Source organism: Hermetia illucens, chromosome 5 (genome assembly GCF_905115235.1).
Source record: "Hermetia illucens chromosome 5, iHerIll2.2.curated.20191125, whole genome shotgun sequence".
NCBI lineage: Eukaryota > Metazoa > Arthropoda > Insecta > Diptera > Stratiomyidae > Hermetia > Hermetia illucens.
In genome coordinates this window covers 43,730,835-43,754,787 of record NC_051853.1, presented here as the reverse complement: position 1 = coordinate 43,754,787, position 23,953 = coordinate 43,730,835, and the positions used below count along the sequence as shown (strand labels likewise).

At 44.4% G+C, this 23,953-nt stretch overlaps 1 protein-coding gene across 11 annotated transcripts in view; it reads right to left on the bottom strand.

The window, feature by feature from the left end:
• Positions 1-23,953, bottom strand: part of LOC119658317 (fasciclin-1) — a 385,465-nt gene that overhangs the window by 129,891 nt on the left and 231,621 nt on the right. For 10 of the 11 annotated variants that reach the window (XM_038065651.1, XM_038065642.1, XM_038065646.1 and 7 more), the window contains exons 3-6: positions 12,393-12,574; positions 11,787-11,920; positions 1,325-1,421; positions 990-1,173 (exon numbers count right to left, since the gene is read on the bottom strand). In XM_038065651.1, the coding sequence (XP_037921579.1) occupies positions 990-1,173; positions 1,325-1,421; positions 11,787-11,920; positions 12,393-12,574 (597 nt within the window). Of the gene's footprint in view, positions 1-989; positions 1,174-1,324; positions 1,422-11,786; positions 11,925-12,392; positions 12,575-23,953 lie in introns of those variants that run through there. The other variant, XM_038065653.1, reaches the window with a different exon arrangement.

Below are 23,953 nucleotides of genomic sequence, written 5' to 3'. Positions count from 1 at the left end.
CAATTGGTGCTTCCACTCATTATAGTATATACTGCTGGTTTCCCACTTTTCAATAACAGCTTATCGAATTTCTCCGCACAGGATCAATAACCAAATTTCTCCAAATATTATCGAAGAACTTCTCACAATCCCATAAAATGCAATATGCAGAAAAATGCGTCCATTATATTGAATTTCAACTCTTGATTCCTAGCATGCTTCGAGGAAGCCTGGTTGGAATGCATTGCCACGAACTCTTCCATCTCTCGATTGCAGGATCCACATCCTTTTTCTAAAAAATGCTGAAATGAATGAAATATTCATGCAATGTGAAACTGCACAAGGAATATTTATTAACCGGATTTTTCTCCAATCATTTTTTGTATCCGAATTTTATAAAGTGCTTGTTTATATAAAAATGTGGATGGTTGAGATTTGAATTCCTTTGAAGTTAGTGGTTGTAATCTGTTAAAATTTTCCACAAATGCTCTTGATTTTTATCAAAATGATGTCGGAAGCGAATTCCTGACAAAGAATTCTGAAGTGAAATACCAAAGCCTTATTTTTTGTGACATCGACGAAAAAAACTGAACGTGGCAATTAGCTCAATTTAGCGAAAAAAAAATTGGCTTGAGGCAACGAGAAAACTTCACCATTCACAGCAATCTCTTCAAATTTCTGTTATATTAGGTAAATATTAAATTTCGGCATGAGCGGACAAAGAGGTGGAAGCATCCTGAAAAATGAAAAACCTTCTTGTTGGAGTGGGGAATTATTCCGGGCATCAGAAGATACAAAGGACCCGAAACGGAACAAAAGATACTAAAGGTCGGTGGAGCCGGAATTCATTCAAAAGAAGAACCGAACTGGAAAAGTTGAACAACGACTAGAATAGGTGAATAGGCCCAGAAGCCTCCTACATGTGCATAATTACTTTCTAATCCTTGTCCTTATTTCCGAGAACTTTCGCCCGGAAAGTAACTACATACAATAAAAAACAAATCACTCACTTTTTGCTGGAGCATTTGGTCCCTCCTTCTGCGAGAAGAAACTCACAGAAACTTTTATGTTATCCTCGAATGCCAAAGTCGTTTGTGGTGTTTCCAATGGCGCTGAAGTTGTAAAGATGACACGATTGGGAATAACGTGACCGTCAATCACTTTCCTATCGATGAGGTCAGGACGTGGTGATGGCTACATGGAAAGGGCGAAACGGAAAAAGGGAGAGAGAAAAAACAAAACGATTTGATCAGAATTAACGGCCAAACATCTATTTCCTCTGCGGCTGTATATAGTCGCGTTTGTTACTATTTATTTGATACTTAATGGAACGGCATTAGTTTACTTTGAATCCTTCCTCGACTGGTATCAGGAACGTATGCCCACCTACGGCTTGGTAAACGTACTCCTTTTTCATCATGATTACACGCTGGCGATACGACCTGCAATAGATAAAAACAAAGAATGTCGTAAAAGATAAAAAAAAATGGAAATTCATTAAGTTCACATTAAAAGATACGACGAACTTCGGGGAGGTCACGGGCAAGGATCTAGGAACGTGTACTGTCTATTTCCCCGAGCATATCCAATGATTCTGACGAAAAATCCAAGAGCTATAAACAAAGTCACAGATAGGTCACAGGAGAGTGAATTAAGCTGAAATCCAAAGTTTCTTTGCGAAGGAGCGAGTTCAAGGATGAGGGCTTGGCAGCTCTCCATATTCCAGAGTTAATCAGGTGAAATCTTATCTTTCTTAGGCCTTCATGCCGACTTGCTTCTAGTCCTATTGTCTGAAACGTTTCCTACTTCCTCGGTTAATAAAGCTATCTTTATTATATTCGTGGAGAAATTGCTTGTTAGCTTGCGAGGATATGGGCTTGGTTCTTTTTAACTTGTTCTGCTTGCGATATTGATGATAGCAATTTACTTGGAGTACGAGGATAACAATTAGTGAATGGCCGTTGTTGGAATGATGAGATAGGACTTCTGGAAGCCGGCGAGGATTTTATGATTAACAACAGTCTGTGGGGAGCTCAAGTTAGAAGTGGGGCCCTTCATCCTAATCGTATCCTCGTTATTATTTATTCCGTCACGAGGGATAAAGTCAGCAGATGGAAATTAGATGGAGAACTTTTTTGAGTTATCCTACATAAATTCCTCACTTGTATTGATTCGCAGAACTTTTATAGCATCCTCAATCCTGCGACTAAGTTGTCGTAGTCCATTCCGTGAATTGCATTTTCCGGACTTCGAGATTAGGAAGCAGGTGGAAAGAAAAAACTTCTTTTGATCAACGATTGCGTCCTAATCCCTCTGAACCATTAAATTGTCCTTCAGGAAAAAAATACATCGAGTGCGGAAATTATACACAGAATCCACAGGCAATTCCTATAAAACTCATTTTAATTAAATACATAGAAAAATTTAATGGCTTTCCTGTTTATCTTTCGTCTGTTTCAAAGCCCATTCGTCTTGCGACGCCATTCCAGTTATCCAGGATTACTTTGCTCAGATGTGTCCTTTGAAAACATTTCCAGTCCTTCACTGTTGCTCAAAGTGCTAGATGGAACTTTTTTAACGACTCCATACTTTGTGAATATCCTTTCCTGTGCATTCTACACTCACGTTCGGCTTGTGAAGGATTTCACATGAATAACCCTTTAGAGACCGGCAGAAAATGATAAGACCCTCATTGATTATTCACACCTTTGGTGCGATCCGGTGCATGGAAAAGGGGAGCCGAGCTTAATTTAAGGTTGACGGAATAGATTGCCTACGGTAAATATTTGCAGGGACTTAAATGGGGGTAGCTTACCGGTCGTAATATGGGAGAAAATGAAAGATGGTAGATTCAATTATTTCAAGAAAGGCAGATTTGTGTCAGATTCAGGAAAGAAGTACTCGTATTTGATTCAAGGAAGGGAAATTGGAGCTCATTTCCAGAATATAGTAGATAAGCCTGCATGGTTGGTTATAGGATAGATGTGTATTCAGACACAGTTTGTTTTTCCTTCGGAGATAACCTTTAGGCTAGTTTTCCGCAACAGGGGAACACACTGGCCTTGGTTACCATTCTGGGGGTCAAAATTCATTATTGCCTTTCTTGAGCCCGAAATCTCGAATTTAATGAATCGTCTTCTTTCCAGAGGAAAGTATTGTGACGAAACTTATCTTGAAAAAATATTTGTGATGTCAATTAAACCTCGCTGAAATGATGACTAGCCAGGACACACCAGGAATAGATGTATCGAATGTTCACGGGAAGTTCTGACATTACGATGATTCAGCAAGCGGCATCGTGACGCCAGCTGTGGGTTTGTGGTATTGTATAGTGGCTGCAGCGTCTCCGGGTGGTATCAGAGCTCACCAAGCTATAGCGGTGCTGACCACTGGTTGTGCATGACAACATGGCGGAGACCATTTCAATTTGGCTATGGGCTCCCGCAGCAGGCGCAATAAAACAGTCTCTCTAAGACCAGCTCTCTCTAATCCAGGAGCAGATCGCTGGGACGTCATCGGTTCTCCCCATACAGCGAATCAGCAGGGCTGGCACCAAAGTCCTCGCGGCGACTGTATGGTGGCTAAGCAAAACGAATAACAAAACCTAAGACTAGGACAATCGTCCCGTGCCATTACAACGTTGTCCGTTGTCTGATGACGTTTGAAACTGATGAGCTTTCCAAGCTACATTTCCTGGTCTGTGACTTTTGCGGCTGGGAAACTAAAGCGCAGGTAGGTAGGTAGGTACCAGTGGCCGCTCCTAGGAGCCCAATTAGCGCTTTGGTGCGCCGTTTTGATGGCCACAAACTCCTAAAACCGTGACTGTTGTGATGGGAACAGGGAAGCAGAGTCCAGCCGGCTCGGATTTTCAGAGCCAGCCCGTAGCATTCACGAAGGAAAGCAGCTCTCCGACCCTGCAGCTAGAAATCTCGCTGAGGTCCCCAAAGAATGGCTTACCCAGTGTCCGCAGCCTGACTCGAGCCAGAGCTGGGCAATCGCAGAGAAAGTGCATGAGGGTTTCCCTTCCTTCTCCGCAGCTTCGGCAATGCGAGTTGTAGGGTAAGCCGAGCCTGGTGGCATGGTCCCCTATGGGCCAGTGCCCCGTGCAGACCGCCGTAATCTTGAAGGCATTTGCACGCGTCTGGCACAGGAGCTCTCGTGATCGGGTTATGTTATAAGCGGGCCAAATTCTCCTTGGCTTGGCACAGCTTGATAGCCTTCGTCATCTCAGGCCCGCGGCTGCTAGGTAGTGCGAGTAGACTCGTCCCCCGACAGCCGCCAGCGGAACACCGACTATATTCGTCGAGGGACTGCCAAGAGCAGAGCCTTGCCTGGCCAATCCGTCAGTCCGCTCATTCCCCTCTATGTTCCTATGCTCGGGAACCCAGAGGAGAGTGACCTTGAGCGTGCCACCCAGATGGTTGAGCGCATCTCTGCACTGCCTTACCAGCCGGGAAGATGTCGTCGTTGAGTACAAGGCCTTGATAGCTGCTTGGCTGTCGGTCAGAATGGCTATGTTACGCTTGGGGCTCGAATCACACTCCAGCCATCGACAGACTTCCAATATCGCCAATACTTCCGCCTGGAATACACTGCTGAAACCTGGGAGACCATACGACTTGGATTTACCGTGTGTATTCGAGAAAACCCCCGCGCCGACTTCATAGGCCATCTTTGATCCGTCCGTAAAGAATACCGTGTCATAGTCTTGCAACACGGCGCTGGCCTTCCACTTTGTCCACAGCAAAGTTTCTCGTAAAGTTCAGCTTGCGTGTGACATAGTCCGTGGGGGATGCCCAGATTTCTCGAGGTATTTCATCTAGGATGTTACTGTGGCCGTAGGATTTCGCTGCCCAGCATCCGGACTCACGTAGTCTGACGGCACTGCACGCTGCAACATATTTGATGTGGAGGTCTAGGGGGAGGAGATGCAGGAGTACATTGAGAGCATCTGCCGGGCAGGATTACAGAGCCCCCGTAGCACCTGCACACGCGGTTCTTTGAATCCTATTAAGCTTCGTTCTATTGTATTTCTTCTTCAAAGCCAAGTCAGGATCGGACGCACCACAGCAGTGTACATCCAGAGAACCATCCTCGGCCGGAGACCCATTTCTTTGCAAAGGTTCTCTTACAGGCATAGAAGGCTATACAGGCCTTCTTAACCCTCAGTTCAATGTTCAACCTCCAATTTAGCTTAGGATCCAGGATTACACCCAGATACTTTACATTAGAGGAAAGAACCCATCTTTGTTCATTCAGCCGTGGTAGATGGAATTCAGGTATCCTTGTCTTGGTGGTGAATAGCAGCAGTTGATTTTTGCTTGGGTTTATGCTGAGTCCGCATCTTGCGGCCCACAGGCACACCTTTCGCAACGCTCCTTCCATGATAATGGACAGAAACATCCCTGAAGCGCAGAGAAGACCCTAACACAGAACTGTGCTGTAATGTCCATCAAAGGTATTGACTCAGACTATCGCGTAGACCGATCAATGATCGTGAGGCGATACTTGTTGCCGTCAGAGTCTAACAAAGGACCTGCAGTATCGAGATGCAATATTGTGGAAGCGCTTTATTGACCTATGGAATGCACCTCACCTTGAACTTCTGACACACTTTTTGGCCCAAGAAGTAACACTAAGAGATTGAGTCTTCAAGATAAAAACGAAAGTATTTGATCCTCATATACGCGGCTAATAGCCCACCGTCGTGGGTGCCGCAATTATTTTGAACGGGATTTAACTGCTTCGAGAAGATACCTAACCAGTAGCCAGCTTTAGCTCACCTTTTGGTGAAGGACAACGCCTGGTTGGACATGGCTAGGAGTGCATCTCGTTGAGGGGATGCCCAAAGTATAGCATTTACCAGCTGCTGCTTGGTGGCCTCAAATTCCTGCATAGCTTTTGGATATCCCAGAACCTCCCGCGATTCATTGGTTTTGGGCCCAGACAGGAAAGCGTTAAGGAGGGACTGGTGGTGAACGGCTTTGGATAGGAAACGATGGTAGCAGTCTACTATGCTTAAGAACCTTCTGATGTCTTTTATCGTTTTGGGTCACGGAAGGCTCGCGATCGCTTGTTTTGTCTGAAATTTCACCTGAGGTTGAAGGAGTTTGCATTTCTTAACATTGAAAACTAGGCCATGGTCAAGAAAGGATTGAAAATTGCGCTCTAGATGTGCTAACTTTTCAATTCGGTGGAGGAGGCGATCAAAATATCGTCCAAATAGACGAAACGTAAGTCCAAGTTTCGTGGATGATTTTTTGGAAGGATTGGGAGCATTCTGCCAGGCCAAAAGTCATTTGTGTGAACTTCAAGAGTTCGAAAGGTGAGCAAATTGTTCTCTTTGGAATATCTTCGGGAGTTTCAGGGATATGGTGATATGCCTTGGCGAGATCCAGTGCTGGGAAAATATGCCAATTTGCGAAGTAATGCACAAAGGCCAACATGATAGAAATGGAATATCAGTGTGGCATCATCTAAGTAATCAGGCATCTATAATTTTCACAAAGTTGCCATTCGGATTATGTTAAGCTTGCAAGCCAGTTAGAGGGGAGATGGGCGGCGGCGGCTTAAGTACTTTGTTCACCTCCTTCTGTGCAATAGCGAGCTCCTGGGATGGTAAAGGACACACTCGAAAAGATGGAGGAGCCAGTGGACACCGCGCTTAATTGGCTGACTGGTAGTAATATATTTTCGGTATTTTCGGAAGAATACCCGAATAAGTGGATCAGCAATGTTCTCAAAAATAGGCGGAAGAGTTTTGTTTTGCCAGGTTGAAATTTTCCTTGACAACCTAAAAGAAGTTGTGGAGTCTATCCGGGACATATGCCGCATGTCCACCAACCATCTCAGTCCAAAGTGACAAAGACCCTAATCTGGGGATACCGATGTTCGCTACGAAAATGTTCTACGCACCCCAGGACTTACGTTTACTTGTCTGTAGCCGTAGGTCATTATGGGCGTACAGTTTGCCGCCGCTAATTTCACGTGTTTTGGACCCAGACCTATACGACGGTGTTTACCAGAAAATTGTAATCTGTTAGGCGATGGATAAATGTCCTTGCGTTCCCCAGCGAACTCAGTTTTTTAATTGCGTCGAGGTAAACGTGCATGGACTGGTCCATTTAATATCTTTCCCTACAAATCCGCGATAGTACTAACACATGACCGAGTTGGTAGCGGACCGCAGCGCACGATTAGCCGACCGCTCACTTCATGAGGCGGATGTCGAACGTATTCTAGCCGCCTTTGCGAACGCATAGCATTAACCAACTTTGTCAGAATGGCCATATTGGCTGCCATTTGCCTTCCCGTTTCCACACAATTGCTCCATTTACTGTATTAGTTGATTGGGGGTGCGGTCTCTAAGCGTCTGTCAGCAAGTGATTCAGTTTTGCTCTCTCACTCACAGACAAGCGTGTTATTAATTGCTTCTTCAGTTGAGCCTTCTTTCGTCCTTGTGTTTTGCTCTATATGTTGTCTGTATGCGTCGCTATTTTACGTCGGCCAAGCGCTTCCCGACATTCATCGTCGAACCATTCCTATGACGGGATTCATATCCAAATACTTTCCCGCTGTTGCTTTGATGGGGCGTTTTAGGTCATACCAGGTGCCATCTATAAGCTTTCTAATAAAATTCTGGAGAATAGGGCATAATCCCTCCTCCAGGTTTGCCTTGTAACATACACTTCGGCTATTGAATCTGTTTTTAATTTTCCAACCTCAATTTTATTCCGTGGGTCTTCGAGATTTGGCACCTGCAAACGCTTTTTACCATGTAATGGACGAAGTCATAATTTGCAATATGATCTCATGTGAAGGATGTTGGATGACCATCTCTTGGTGATGAGAACATAGTCTGCTGCTTGGAAATTCAATGAGATGATGATAATGAAGTAGGTTTTTGAGAGCACCAGATATATTTAGTGATCTAACGTTCCAGGATCCAAGAGCGTAGTCTCTACAAATGTTGTTTAGATGTTTTGGTGGATGACGGGTTGTAAGCCCGACCATAGCGGAATGTTATGAGAGTCCTCGTTAGAGATAGACCCACACAAACATTTTGTCACTATTTTCCGGAATGCATGCCCGCTCCTCCTGAACGATATTGAGGGTTCCAAGTGGACCCGTTTTTTCAATGCGAAAGAGAATCTCGATGATACAGGATGAGCCCTACGAAGAACTCTGGCGAGCGGAGAAGCCATCTCACAGACGGAAGAAGGAACCCTGGAAGAACCAACAGGTCTGTGAACTCGAAAAGTACATTAGCAACCGCACCAGGTGCGGAAGTTTTACCAACAAGTCAGCAGGATGAAGCCCTACACATCTCGATGTTCATCCTGCCGAGACAAAGAGGGAAATGTGATTTCTACTGAACAACCAGAACATCGGCGAGTTGGAGGTCCCGCCAACTGAAGACGATGGACAAATACTGCCACCACCAAGTATGGAAGAAACAGTCCGTGGAATTCATTGGCTTAAATCATAAGTCGCCAGGAGCGCATATGGAAGCGACCAATTACATCAAGTGGTTCATTAACTTGTGCTCAAGATGTGGGACAGTGAATCAATGCCTGACGACTGGCAAAGAGATTATCCGCCTCATACATAAAAAGGGAAATTCACGCAGTGCAGCAATTATAGAGGTACCACGTTGCTGAGTACCATCTATAAGATATTCTCCGCTATCTTGCTAGGCCGGATAGTCCTATACGCTCAGAACATAATTGGCCCATACTAAAGAGGCTTCACTCCAGGCAAATCAGCAATAGATCAGATTTTCTATGTGCGGCAAGCGATTGAAAAACTGTTGGAATATGGACACCATCTGCACCATCTTTTCATCGACCTTAAAGCCGCCTATGGCTGCATACCCAGGGTAAAACTATACACGGCCATGGGAGAATTCAGTATCCCGACGTAATTGATAAGACTGACTAGGCTGATCCTGACCAATGTGCAAGGCCAGATAAGCAGCAGTATCACTCTCGAGACCATTTGACATCAACAACGGTCTAAGAAAAGGGGATGCTCTGTCGTCTGCCCGCTTTAACCTAGTCCTGGAGAAAGTGATTCGTGATGCAAATGTAAATGCGAGAAGCACCATCCTCTTGAAGTTCACCCAACTACTGGCCTACGCTGACGATATTGACATCTTTGGAAGAACGACCCGAGATGTACAGTCTACCTTCATCCAGATCCAAGAGACGGCACGAGATCTCGGGCTGCATAACAATGAAGGCAAGACGGAGTACATCGTGGCAACGTCAACGTCAAAAAGCAAAGTTGGCTGCCAAGTGAGCCATTTTAGCTTACAAATACTGTTTCACTTGAAACGTCTCGCCATAAGGTCAACGCTGTTACTGCACAAGATAATGATTTTACCAGTTTTCATGTATTCCTTGGAAACTTGGGTTCTTAGCAAAAAAAATTGTGAACACTTGGCCGCGTTCAAGAGAAGAATCCTCCGACGAATTTTTGGCCCCTTACATGAGGATGGACGATTCCGTAGCCTAGATAATGACGAAATCTATGAGCGATACCATGACCCTGACGGTTGTGGATAAAATCTGGCTCAATAAGTTACGGTGGGCGATTCACTTAATCCGTATGGATGAGGATGATCCAGCCCGGAAAGGCTATAAGGGCAATATCTATGGTAGGAAAAGAGGACGAGGCGAGGCAGACCCTGCCTGAGATGGAACGATGGTGTAGGTCAGGACGCCAGACAACTTTTAGGGTTATCGAATTGAAACGTCTCAAGCGCCATTCATCTTTACAGAGCACGTGACCTACTCTTGCTAAAAATTATCCAAGGGTTGTTCCCCTAGAAAAAGAGATGGGTTTCTGGGGACTTTTGTATACGCCAGCAATACTTGTAGTAACCGTAGCGAGATCTGCAGGAAATTCGGAGTAAAATAGACGACAGCAGAGCTTCCGGGTTAGATGGCATAGTGAATAAAGAGCTTAAGCTCGCGATGCAGTATAGGCCGGAAATGGTCGATAAATAGTTTGAAGCGTGCATGTCGGAGGACACATTTCCTGAATCATTGAAGTGTTAGCTGCTGCGTAAGGCTGTTAAGCCTCTAGACGCTATCGTTCAGTAGAGTTATTTGTCTCTTCGAATCAGGGGTGAAAATGTTGGGGCGGATTTTTTTCTGCTGTTAGCCCTTTCAAATCGGCAATATAGGTTTCGTAAAGCCACATAAGTGTCACATTTGTGCTTGGCCGGAAATTAAATTCATTGGGAGGGTAGTGCCACCAAATATTGCACGGTTATGATCTTGGCAGTGAAAAATGGAGTGAATTTGGCCAGTTGGAGTCTAACACAGCAACCATGGCTCTGGCAAAAATGATGAGGAATGTAGGAAGGTTGTGATACATCAGCAGGCTGCTTATAGAATACTCGAGTAGTGAGCTCGATTTTTTTTTCGAATTCTGAACTTACCGTGTTTGCGCACAATATGAGAGTTGCGATGAGCGATTTGGGCGTCGAATTCTATTAGATGATCATGGGTTTTCCGAGCGACTTAATGAAGAGCATGCGGAGATTGAGAGAAGTGACTTGTCGGCAGGTTGGAGAGGACAAGATTAAGAAAACTTTAAATGATTTTTGGTGTGGTTGAACTAGAGGACGACACAAGTGTTCATGAAAATGAACAAAAAAAAGGGGAGGGTAAAAGTAGTTATTAAGGAGGGGTGGAGATTCAGAGATGTTAGGCCAAGTGAACAAAAAAAGACTAAAATCGCCAAAAACAACGAAGGGAGGGGGGAACATTTAGGAAAAGATCTGATCAGGCAGTGGCAGGAATGATCCCTAATTTCTAGGGAATAACGTGCCTGAGAAAAGGAGAACAAATTCATCCGATGTGATTGCAAATTTTAGATGTAGACGGTCGCTGGGTCTATACACTGTATTGAAAAATGATTCGAGCCGAAGTTATCACCACCATACCACCACAATTCCTTACAGGATATGGTGGCTACAGCAGCTATCTACATCATTTTCTGGTTGTTCGAGGTTTGTGTAGGATGAGCAGATTATAGTAAAAGACAAAAAGTTTCTGAATTAGATCGCATTCGGAAATTGAGGCAAGCGGTAAAAAAGAGGCCCCTCGTAAAGTAGTATTTCATAATGATTTCGAATAGGGATAGGGACAGGAAGTGGGGATGGTTTTTCGTGAGTGCAAATCCTACACAAAGATGCAACCTGGGCAGAACAAAAGGACTGTATAAACACGGGAGAGGGAGAATCAGCCGAACTGTAGTGAGTGCATATTTCTGAAATGTGATAGGATAAAATTGATTTAGGAATGAGCCTGAAGAGGCATCAAGAACCGAAAACCGAGAGCAGTCAGATATTATCAAATAGAAGTCATAACAAGGTCATGTGGTTGTAGCAGATATTTGCATAGCAGGGATGAGTTTCTCAGCTAAGCTTATCTGAAGACCCTATTTATTGCCTAGACTTCGTCACTCCCAAAATACAGTCCACAATTCAAATAGCATAAAAATAGAAAAAAAAGTTGATGGAGGAGAGACTGTGTTAGGGCCGAATAAGTGCTTGTTTGAATGGTTATATATGAAATTCAGAAAGTTTGGCAAGGATTGATGTCAGCGTGAAATAGATGCAAAGATACATTTCAAAACTTTTTAAACAATTAAGATTGATTTTGTCATATGTACCGACCCGATATCCCCAAATTGCTAGAATACAGGACCTGCTTCAAACAGAGAAGACTGAACCTATGCATCCACCTACTGACGAATCGCATACCCATAAATTTGCATATTTTGAATCAACTCACCTGACCCGATGTGGTCCAATTTCCAAGCTGTCAGAATGTGTAAGAAATTGGAAAGCGTCTGGATTGTAAATATCCAATGACGATGAAGGATTGAGGGTAAGTGGCACTAGTATCCCGTCTATTACATGCATGACCTGTGAAAAGAAGAGAATGATGGTGTTAGGTTAGTCAATGGTAGCGGAAAGATTAGTTAAACTTTTCGAACGAGATATTCAATCTGATATTCTAGGAATTTGTTCCTAAACTTCAGTTTGTGAAATTGCTGAGTTTACTTGCGGCAATAAACGAGTTTCGTATCCTGTCTAATATGTATTAAAGGTTTATATTCCTAAGCAGCTTCCTCTGGTAAAAGTTAATAAAAACTTTCAGATTATTTGGATATCTCGTTTTGTTTTACAGCATCTTTTTCCAAATGTCTTTTTTTATCCTTCCTCCAAATGTGTTCTTCGGATGTGGAACCTTGCAAAACGTATTCTAACTTTTTCTCAACCAGGCACTATTCCGGAATATCTTTGTCAATAAAACGACTCTCTGTCTTCCAGTCACAATCTCCAGTTCCTTCCGCCACGAGTAAAATAAACGAAAGAACTTTAACAATTCACTCACCTGTTTTTTGCCGTTCTGGTTGACCGTTTGAATATTTGAACGCGATTTCAGGATGAGAGCGTCATTGATGTAAATATGTTCACCGCTTTGGTCCCGTTTTTTCGTTACATACAAAGGCGGGTTTCCATCCAAGTCAGAAAGGATGGTCGGTCCCAGCTGCTCGAGGGTTGTTGCCACGGTTGCTGAAACGAAAATAAAGAAAGTTTTACAACGTGAAAAGGGAAAAGGAGGAAAAACTGCAACATTTTAGGTTGCGGTCGATATGTGCTTTTGATGTCGCCATGTATGCATGGAAAGTTTCACTGAAATGACCGAGAGATAGTAAACATTGATGTGGAAGAGTGACAGCTTCGTTAATGGTGTCGGTTGGAGGAGGACCTAAAAAGAACATGAGCTCGTATTCAGCGAAAGGATACGTTTCCAGTTGGAAACTCATGAAATTGTAAACAGCCTGTTCACAAGGGAGTTGTAATTCGGTGACTTTGTCATTAATTTTTAAGTCTTTTACCCGATTCTTTCTAATTTCCGACTGTGTTTAAGTGAAAGGGGAGTTCCAGAAAACCTACCTTCTGTTTTGTTTAAAAGTTAGAAAGATACTAATGATTGCTTCAGTTTATCTCTTCGGGAAGCGCCCTCACACCAGCTATTGTTGCTATTAGTTTGTAGTAATTTCGACTCCAGATTTAAGATAATTTACCTTCTAACTAGTGTCTCGCAGCACACCGATTAAGGAACCTGACATCGGCCCTCCCTATCCTTGAGTCAACTAAATTTCCTAAATTTGGCACCTTTCAAGTGTAACACCCTACTTGGGACATAATCAAGTATCACCAGGTAATGACTCAACTAGACATCTAGCCTGAAGCTATATCATTGCCTTTACCACTCTAGGGAAGCCCAAAATTATAAAAGGTGTCCAACTGGCGAGAATCCACGTGTATGCTGGTTTAACACATGACCAGCCAAGCGGATCTGACAGGAAATGAACCGAGACGCTGAGAAAAGTACTAATAGCGCCTCAAGCGAAGGTAGGACATCATACGCGGGAAGTAGCGTATCCAGTTGGGAGCCTGATCTCTAGTATGAAGGCCCTGGATATCTTGGACACCTTCAGTTTTAAATAAGTCACTTACTTTGGTGGCTAGGGCTAGTCAGGGTGGGGACTTTTGCTGGATAGTTCGTGAGGCCACGAAATGGACTCAATTAACAAAAATAAAAAATGGACGACGATGAAGAAAGATGTTGATTCAGGCGCATAATCCGAGGAAGAGCTGCTAGCATCCAACCAGGAGATAATAGCTGGTGAGGACAGTACAGTTGGTACCAGCTGTAGCACCGTTGCGCTGAAACCAACACCATCTTCGCGAGCAACCCACTATTGTCGAACTGGATCTAGCGAGTACCAGCCATAGTAATCCTACCCCGACAAAGTTGACATCGGGGGTCTCCCAAGAAACAAAGCCCGACAAGGATGCTAGCAGCCCGAAGCGAAGGGACGGAGGTCCACTGGAATCCTGTTCAGGAGTCAGTATAGAAAGTCATACATATTCTGGGCAAAATTCCGAAGAATAAAAAGGTTGGTACTGTCGACGAGTGGGATACCAGACGATTGTAAAGGAATACCACAACAAACGCCTGAGAGACCAATAGATGGCGAAAACTTCCGCGCAGTCGATTTTAAGATAAGGCCGAACAACAAAGCGAAAGAAGTAGAGTGTACAAGGGCTTCTAGTCGATGCAACCTCAGAAAACAGTAAAGGAGCAACGCCGGCCGAATAGGTTCGCACTTCGAAATCTTTTAGCAACGAGTTTTGCGTTTACTTACGGATGACTGACTATCGGAGATGGTTATCACTCATCCCCTAGACGGAAACGCTTCCAAGTGATAGCATGCGAGGACCAATTCTCTAGGAATTTTCTAGGTTGGTGCATTGCTAAAATCAGTGACCCCGTAAAGCTCAAGGTTGTCCCATACGTTGAGATCCTTAGTAGACGGGTTGCTCGTATCTGGTTATCGAAAATCCACATGAATTAGGAAAAGCTCTTCCAATGTTGGTGTTTCCAAAACTGCGAAAGGAAGACATCGACGTTGCATTAATACAGCATTAAATGGAGGAGGCCGAAACATCAAAGGGCGCCAAAGTAAATATTACCATACATTCTACAGCACAAGGGGCATTAACAGCCAGACATAGACCATGTATCTTCGCCGGAAAGCGTCAGCCTGCTTTTTGATGTCTGAACCTGCATTCAGCAGCCTAACCGCGATCAAACTGGCTACATCTGTAAGTCGAGGTTACACGCCTTACGATTGCTTATCCCCACTTGAAGAACTACAACATTTGATGCTAACCATCGCAGCAAAGAAGGTCAACCTACTGAGGGGTTGCAAAGCAAATACAATGTATACGTTTTGGGATAACTCCGAAGTCAACGAAAGAAGTGACTCTCTCTTTGACTTTATAATCAACAGAAACTTATGGGTACTTAACAGAGGCAGTACCCCATGTCCCCAGGTCGGAGAACTTTGGTGGTTGGGAGGAGCGTTAGTAACAAAGCCCTCAAGGAGGCTCTGGCTTGAATAAAATTGGGGAGGTGTCTTACGTATTGGATAATATCCACACTAAGAACTATGAAAATGCAATTTCATCTGCGAGGTATCTTGTGATTTACAGTGTCGAAGGCTTTAGGGAAATTAGTGTAAATGGTATGTACTTCTTGCAGTAAATTAAGACATTTGGCGACAAAGTCAAGCAGGTTGGAGGCAGTCGACCTATGCTTAACGAAGCCGTGTTGCTCTTTCACTATATGGTGGCCAAAGTGGGCGGATAACCAGTCGCTGACATATCTTTCCAGAATTTTGGAACAGGAGGAGAGGAGGGAAGTGGGACGGTAATTCTCGGCAAGCGCCACTTTTGTGTATGGGGATGATGAGAGCCTCTTTCCACAAGCCGGGAAAATGAAAACTGGGCAGGACAGCGGGAGTTGCGAATGTGGGAGCAGAAAGGTTTGAGGTTTCCGCGTTTTAGTAAGTCTCCAAGACTGGTCAAATATTCGTTTCCGGACTTACGTATTAAGGATTAACTAAGGAACGTAGAGATTTGAAAAAAAAAACTAAGTCAGCATAGGTTCTAGAAGACAGGAACTTCTTCTTCGCAGTCTGTTTTTAACTTAGTTTTTTGTGGACTTCAGTGGTGAACCAGACGTGGTAAGTGCGTAAGCACTTAGGAGAGGAGGGAACGTAACAAGGAAGAAGATTAGATAAAATGGTATAAGTTGAGTGCTTGGTCACACGTAAATGGAGAGAGGAGGACCCAGTTGATTGCCGCCAGGGCGGAGTTCAGACCTTCGAAGTTCGCCTTATGAAAGTTGATCTTTGAAGGTTTGCCAGCGACAGGAGAGTGGAGTCGGGATATTTGAGCATCAAACTCGAGAGCAGGATGATGGGCGTCAGGGACAACGTAAGACGGGGCATGAAAGGATTGAGAACGCACAGGAAGGTTAGAGAGGAGGAGAGAAAGGTTAAACTGGAGGGCGCCACAGATATATATGAAAGTGGATAGAGGAAGGGAAGGGTGGGTGGAGTTATTAGGGAGCGAAGGCCAAGAGTAATGGGACAGGAGAGCATGGGAAGATTAAAGTCGCCACTGAGGATCAAAGCAAGTGAGGGAAATAAAACGATTAGGACCTCTAATGATCTATCGAAGAAATCCTCGTACAGAGAAGGCGGGCTTAAGCAGGGAAAATATACACACGGTATGATAAAGGGCATACGTTTGGCGAAATGACTCGTATGGTGACAGAATCGTAGGTAGAGAAGGAGGAAAATAATATTTCGGCACGGACTGGGGACTTAACAGCCGTTAGGGCACCTCCGCCAGTTGCCTTGCCAAGCGCAGCGCAGTCTCCGTCACAACGAAAGACAGACAGAGTAACCTTCGAGGAGCTCGGAACCTAAAATCCTATCATCCAGTCAGGTTTCAGAAATGCAGATGACATGATGTTGGAATCCTAAGGCAGATAGTTTGATATCCGACAGCTTGGTCTTTAGACATCTTGCACTTTGATAAAGGATATAGTTGTCGGAATTATTTGAGTTTGGCGAGGCAGGCGGGCGGCAACTTTCATGAAGCTTAATCCTCTGATAACGCTTGATGAAGAACGCCTGTGGCCAAAAGGAAGATTGGACGATAGCATCGAAGTCGTGGGGATATGCCACTTGAAGTTATCACTCGGTCAGGAGAGTCAGCTTCACACATGAAAGAGGTGACAAAGTTGGGTTGGCTTTGCTGCTGAGATAGGCCAGAATTTCGTCGGACGTGGTGGAGTACGCTAGCTTTGGCACGAACAGCTGTTTCAGCTGCGAAGCGATGTTCAATTGGGGCCGACTCCGGCGACATGACGTCGGAAAGCCCTGCGGTTCAGCGGTGGCGGGCGTCGATGATGCACAGGAGGAAGCGTGTGGTGGTGCCAATGCAGCGACAGTCGGACAATCGTCAGAATCGGATGGAGGACGATTTTTCAGTTGGCTAGCGAACGTTGCCGGGTTGATACAATCTTTTATAGACGCACTGGAATAGTGCGTGGCAGATAGAGGCAGAGAATTAGTCGACTGGGGCGAGTTAGGTATGGCGGCAGTATTGTTGGCCGCGTTCCGCGTGTCAAAAGAAGTGGCATTCGCGGTTGGGGGCAATACCTATTGACGGTTGAGGAGATATGAAAATTATACGACTAGGTACCTACTTTGTCGGTGGAGATAATGCCGATAAGCAGCGACTGAGAAGAGAACGCGGAAAATTAGTATGTAGCAGGATTCTAAGGATTATGTGCGTACATGAAGATGTCTATTACCACTTGACGCAATTTCTGACCGGGCATTGTGGTACCCTCTAGGTTTACAGCGTTTCGAAGACAACAATCCCCTCTTTTACCTTAAATGGCTATGTGAATATGAAGAGCAAATCTCTTTCGCTTCTTTCACAGATATCTGACAATCCCAGAATAAATTATATTTTAAAACCAGGAAAATTTTGTCAATTTCATAGTTGCTATGATGATCCATGATGAAAATTACCATTTTGTTTTGGAGATCTAGTTAAACATGCAATTATCTGCAACATATGAACACGACAAACATCAAAGAAGTGTATTTGGATCATATACTCATGCTCTGGAGAAATTTGGGGGTGGTATTCGCTCGAGTGCAACATTCCAGAAAGCAAAAAAAGCCTTGATGAGGTAATTAAAACCCGTCCTCCAGGAGTCCATCTCAGTTTTCTGGGGATGCCATCGTATATATATGTACATTGCGGACGAACATATGTTGCAAGGACGTTGTGGAAATGCTCAACCAGTGAAATGAACAACTTGCACATACATACATATGTGCATGTACACAATCAACTGCATTGCAAAGGCTCGCGATTCGATTTAAACACGCTGGAGAGATGCAACTTAATAACGACCCGAACGTTGTCCTAGAACTGAGGTTTCGAATTTCCTGATGAAATTTTCAAGCACATAAAGCTTTTAGAATTGCGAGGATTTCATCAATTAGTCGTCCTTACGGTGCTACCGTCTGAGACACTTGATGTGAATTGACACGAAAATTGCTGTATAATTGGATACCATTAAATGCTTCCTTACGCTGAGCGGAATGAAGGGAGGATTCAGACCGAGAAAAAGGTGATACCCTAATTGAACATTAATGAAAGAACGACGGAATCTGCAAGCTATCGATAAAACGGTGTAACTGCTTTCTAGGTTTTCATAAAAGTTCAGATGAATGCATTTAACTGGAAAAATCAGTTCAAACTTAAAAAAAAATTGAAACAAATTTTACAGAAAGTTGAATGGAAACTTGTAGCAAATCCTTGAAATTCATAATTTGATAGACGTCAAGTTACCAGGTCAATTTAATTGCAATTTTATGGTTGAATATTACTCAGGGAATCCATGGAACGATGCACCGAAATGGTCCTATTCCCTTGAAAGTGATTTAAAGTTGCATTTTATCGAAAAAAAAAATAAAAGGAAAACTACTAAAAGAATCGACACACTTTTCAAACCGAGGACGTATTATGATACATTAGGGTACTAATGAAGTTCTGAATAGACTGCATGATGGGCAATCTCCGGTACCCGCGGTAGTTTGAGGTAGGCAACGAAATTGTAATAATCTCAGCGTTTTTGGAGGGTACTTTATATACATATATGGCTGACATGGTGGGGTATAGTACGTTAACCATTTTTATGCGCCATTGTTCGCGGTTATCTGAAATGTGTTTCAGCTCCCCCATGATTTCCCGAGATCTCGGCACTCCTTCTCTACTGCTCTGCGTGCCTTTGGGGTGACCCACTCGTCGGTCATCTTGGGAGAGTGGATTCAACTGCATGGCGTAGCCCACAATTGTCGTCCTCCCTTACTACGTGACCTATCCTCATGCCACACTTGGTGTTGAGATAACTGCATTTCCAGATTTTAGACAAGGCAGCAAAAGCGGATCCATCGGATACATCGGGAAATATCCACTTCGGTGTCATTGTCGGCAGAAACCACGTTTCCCGGATATACAAATTGTTCATTGATTTGGATGCTCTGCCTATGAATGCAAGTAGGGAGGTTGCGACCCTCCGCAGAAAGCCATCGATAACACGAAGAAAAAATACATAGTTCACACTATTGAAAGCTTTCACGAAATCGGTGAAGAGTAGGTGAAGGGAAGATCTAAACTCCGGGTACTGTTCTAAGATGATCTGTGCGGTGTTGATGTGGTGAATGTCGATTAAAACTTTGGAGATGTTATGTGATGCGTTCCAGAATTATTCTAGCTATTACCTTTACAACGACAGAGAGTACGCAGATACCCCTCCAAATGTCACACTCAAAATGGGTCCCCTTCTTTTGGATCTTGACAATCATACCCTTCTTTCACTAATACTAATCATTTCATCTACAAGAGGAAGAACTTCACTAAATGCGGTACGGTGAAGTGTTTCTTCCAAGGGTAGTATAGATCCTAGGGCGAAACGTGGGTCGGTATCTACGATGGAGCATAAAACCTGAGAAACGCCTGCTGAACCAACACTAACAGCTCTACTATCAAACCCTATTTCCACCTTCACGTGGTAACCGCTGGGAGCACTTTCTTAACGAAAGGCTGCAGAGAGAGAAGAATGAAGGCGAGTTTCCCGCGCCTAAAAACGGAATAAATTGTACCCACTGGTCCTCCAGGTTGGGGGTTGTGTAGGGCTGACAACCCTATACGGAAAACAACTTGTTACGAAGCCACAACAGGAGCCTCGGACTGGACGGATTACACAACATTTTCTCATGAAACGTGCGCTCCCTATACAGAGATGAAGCTGGCAAGCAGCTAACCGATACCATGTTCCAATATAGGGCTGATGTAACAGCGTTACAGGAGAGGCGTTGGACAGGGACCGGTTTCCTGGAGAAGAGCCACTACACCATATATTATAGTGTGCTCGGAGTAGGTTTCTTAGTCAACTAAAAAATGAAACCTGCTGTTATCGGCTTTGAAAACATAAGCGAACGGCTACGCACTCTGCGCTTGCGAGACAAATTTAGAAATATAAGCCTCATTAACGTTCACGCCCATACAGAGGAGACTGCAGAGTCGGAGAAGGAGACCTTCTACGAGACAGTAGAACGAACCCTTGAAGCCTGCCTCAGGTATGATATCTCCATCATACTTGGCGATTTTAACAGCCAAGTAGGGATGGAGCCCGTATTCAGGCGATACGTTGGGACTCGGTTACAAACTTGTAACCCGAAAAATCGGGGCTCTGCGGAAACCCTATTCACTTAAGGCCGAGCAGATGGACCGCATTGTGAGGGCACTCTTCCCTGCACACCCCGTATGGGATGGTGACGTCGGCGCGGAGAGCGCAGAGGACTGTCCACTTTTCTCTATAAAAGAGCTGGAAAAGGCAGTCCTCTCCATGAAAAACAAGAAGACGCCAGGACCCGATGGTATTCCAGCAGAGGTATACAAACTGGTATTCCAACACCGGCCAGACCTACTGCTCGGTGCATTCAATGCTTGCCTGAAAGAGGGCATTTTCCCTGCTGGTTGGAAAGTTGCGAGGCTTGCGCTGATCCCTAAAGGGAAAGGCGATTCCGAATTGCCGTCTTCATACCGCCCACTATGTATGCTTGATACTGCTGGGAAAGTGTTCGAAAAGCTCATCAGAAGTAGACTCGTAGAAGCGATACGCGCTACCGGAGATTTATTTCCCCGGCAGTTTGGTTTTAGGGCAGGGAGATCGACAATTGATGTTTTCATGCAGGTCGTGGACGCCGTTCGACGAGCAGAGGCACATAGCCGCCAAACTCGACGGGTGGTGCTCCTCGTAACGCTTGACGTCAGAAACGCCTTCAATTCCGTAAGATGGAAAGACATTCTAGGCACACTAGACAATACCTTCAACGTGCCGAACTATCTCTTACGGATTTTGAGGGACTATCTGAGGAACCACTCCCTGCTCTATGAAACACTAGAGGGTCAAAGGTGGATGGAGGTCACGTCGGGGGTAGCACAGGGATCCATCCTAGGGCCGGACCTCTGGAACGCTACCTATGACAGTCTGCTTAAACTCGACATGCCAGAAGGGTCGCGCCTAGTCGGCTACGCAGATGATGTCGCAGCGCTTGTTGCTGGACGCACTGTCGAACAGGCGCAAAGCAGACTCGGCATATTGATGCGACGGGTAAGCGGATGGATGACTACCCATGGTTTCAACCTTGCACTGGAAAAAACCGAAGTAGTCATCCTGACTAAAAAGAGAATTGCGTCCCATATCGTTCGGCGAGTCGATGTTCGAGTCAAAATCAGCAGTAAAGTATCTCGGGTTGACTCTTGCCTCAAAGATGAGCTTTTCTGAGCAAATCCAAGCAGCAGCGAACAAGGCTGCGGATGGAGTTTCGGCGTTAAGTAGGCTAATGGCAAACATTGGGGGTCCTACGTCTAGTAGGCGACGTCTCCTGATGAGCTCAACGCAGTCTGTCCTGCTCTACGGCGCAGAGGTATGGGCTGGCGCTCTTAACAAGGAGGTATATCGTAAACGCATCGCGCAAGTACAGAGACGGGGAGTTTTACGGGTGGCGTCTGCGTACCGCACTGTCTCTGAACCGGCCGTGATGGTGATCGCGGGAGTTATCCCCGTTGCCGTTCTTGCTAGGGAGCGTCAGGCCATATACAAGCGCAAGGGAGGTGGTTGCTCGCGAAGAACGACAACACACTCTAGACGAGTGGCAGCTCTCTTGGCAAAATCAAATTAGAGGCAGATGGACTGCGCGGCTCATCGGCAACTTAGGTGCGTCGCTGAATCGGAAGCATGGTGAGATTGACTATTTCCTTACTCAATTTTTAAGTAGACATGGAGGTTTTCAGTCTTACCTGCACAAGATTGGAAAGGCGCGTTCTCCGGATTGTGTGTTTTGTAATGGAGTTGTGGACGACGCCCACCACACTTTTTTTTCTTGTGGAAGGTGGGATGGGGTTCGTCAGCAGCTCTATTTAAACACAGGGGATCTCTCTCCAGACAACATTGTCGAAGAGATGCTGAGGACTGCTGACAGGTGGAACCGTGTTGCCCATTACGTTCGGGCCCTTCTCGTTGCTAAGAAGAGAGAACTCGACCCGTGGAGGAGCCGGATGGCAGGGGGTTCCTTGAACTGACAGTTCCCTTCCTCCTCTCCCCTCCTGCTGGTGAAAGGAATTGCCTGATTTGAAGGCTCCGCAAGGCGGGAGACTTCAGGGACTAGCCCGAAGTAATGTGACAAACGATTCCAGGCTAGCTCTCTGACGATGGGGAGGTGTTTAGTTGGTAGTCCGACGACGTAATGGGAGTCCAACACTGTGTGCGTAAATGCATTCGCCTACCCTACCCCAAAAAAAAAAAAAATATATTTCATCATCAATTGGAGGCTTCTTAGTGGCCGGGTTCTGTCTAAGCGGCTAGGTCGGAGCAGGACATAAACTGTGACCTTCACTAACATTTGAAAGTTCTAAGTTTTCATTCCTTCATGTTCCACTGCATCATAGGGATACTCTAACCTGGGATAATATCAAAGGCAGAACCATGTGAACGTACCGAAGTGGTCACTGATTGAAAAAGAATGACGAGCTATATCATGCTTATCGCCAGGAATGCTGGATGGAGCGTAATTGTTATTGATATACATAATAAAGTTGTAGTTTCAATGCGTCTTTCATTTATCATGTTGACCGATATCTTGAGCTGGACCAGCTCCAAATGGCGTATTGAATGAGAAGAATTTTTAATTCGCATTTCTTATTGATTCTAAGAGTTTCATGAAGGGACTTCCCCATTAACATATTCTCTTGGCTAGCAAAATAATTCAAGTAAATTTAAATTCAAATATCCCCTCTTAACATAAATTATTTTCTTTTGTCAATACCACAAAAATCTCTCCATCTTTTTTCTCACATTCGTCCCCAAATATCTTGAACTTGACGGATTCGCGGCTACTTTGTATATTCAAACCTAAATATCTGAAATATTTAAAAAGCTCGTTTTCCCAATACCAAGAATCCCACCCTCATCATGATATCAATTTTCTTTCATCCTCTTCGAATGTTGCCAATATAAAGAAAATTTTTTACAATGTGTTAACACTTAATGACCGTCATCCCGAATTATTGATACTTCGTTTTGTCCTGTCCTGACCGTCATCTTTTCGATATCAGCTTTGTTGTTGCTTCGAAATGGTCACCTGGAGAGCATTCTCTTTGCCAATTTTCTGTGATCAAATTGCAATACATGGCGGGTGGTCCAGATATAAATGTGAAAATCACACTTTGGGGGAAATTGCCAATTCATGACCGTCGTTATCCGGTGGATTTTAATATCTTCTTTGATTTTTGATGGTCGGAGTGGTAGAAAGAGGAGAGTCTTGGAAGTACATTGGAGCACTTTTTGGAAATGTAAATATTTATTGAAATATTCTTAACTTTAGCAGACAAGAAAAACCTTGAAAATCACCAAAAATAGTCCTGAATGTTACTTGACTTTGCTCGCAATTAGCATTTCATTTTATATCTCTGGTACTTTCTGAAAACCCCTTTCAATTGGTACCCACTCAAATGGGGTAAAGAGGACAGAATGTAATTTGCCCTCCGCCGGGCCCCGTTAATATAGTCCCATTTCTCCCTGAGCCATGGCTTTTCATCCCCTCGTTAAATACTCGAAATTTGGAAATTCCAAGCATGTTCTCCGCGTGCTTCCGTGCATACTTTTTTCACCTGTTGTTTTTTCAGGTGCCCTCGCCACCATGAAAGATGCTAATGAATAATTCCTTCTGGAAACATTTTGGCTGGGGGTGAGAAAGGTTGAGACCAAAAATAGGTAATTCCGGGAATTATGAATCCATCAATGGAATGTAATGAAAGGTCAGACCCTCCCCAGAAGCAGTTTTAATTCACTTTTTATTGTTTGAAGCTACCCCGAAGGGTAACTTTCTTCGTCCTTTTTCTAATTTCCTGCTAATGTTGGCTTTGGAGCAATTCTTAACA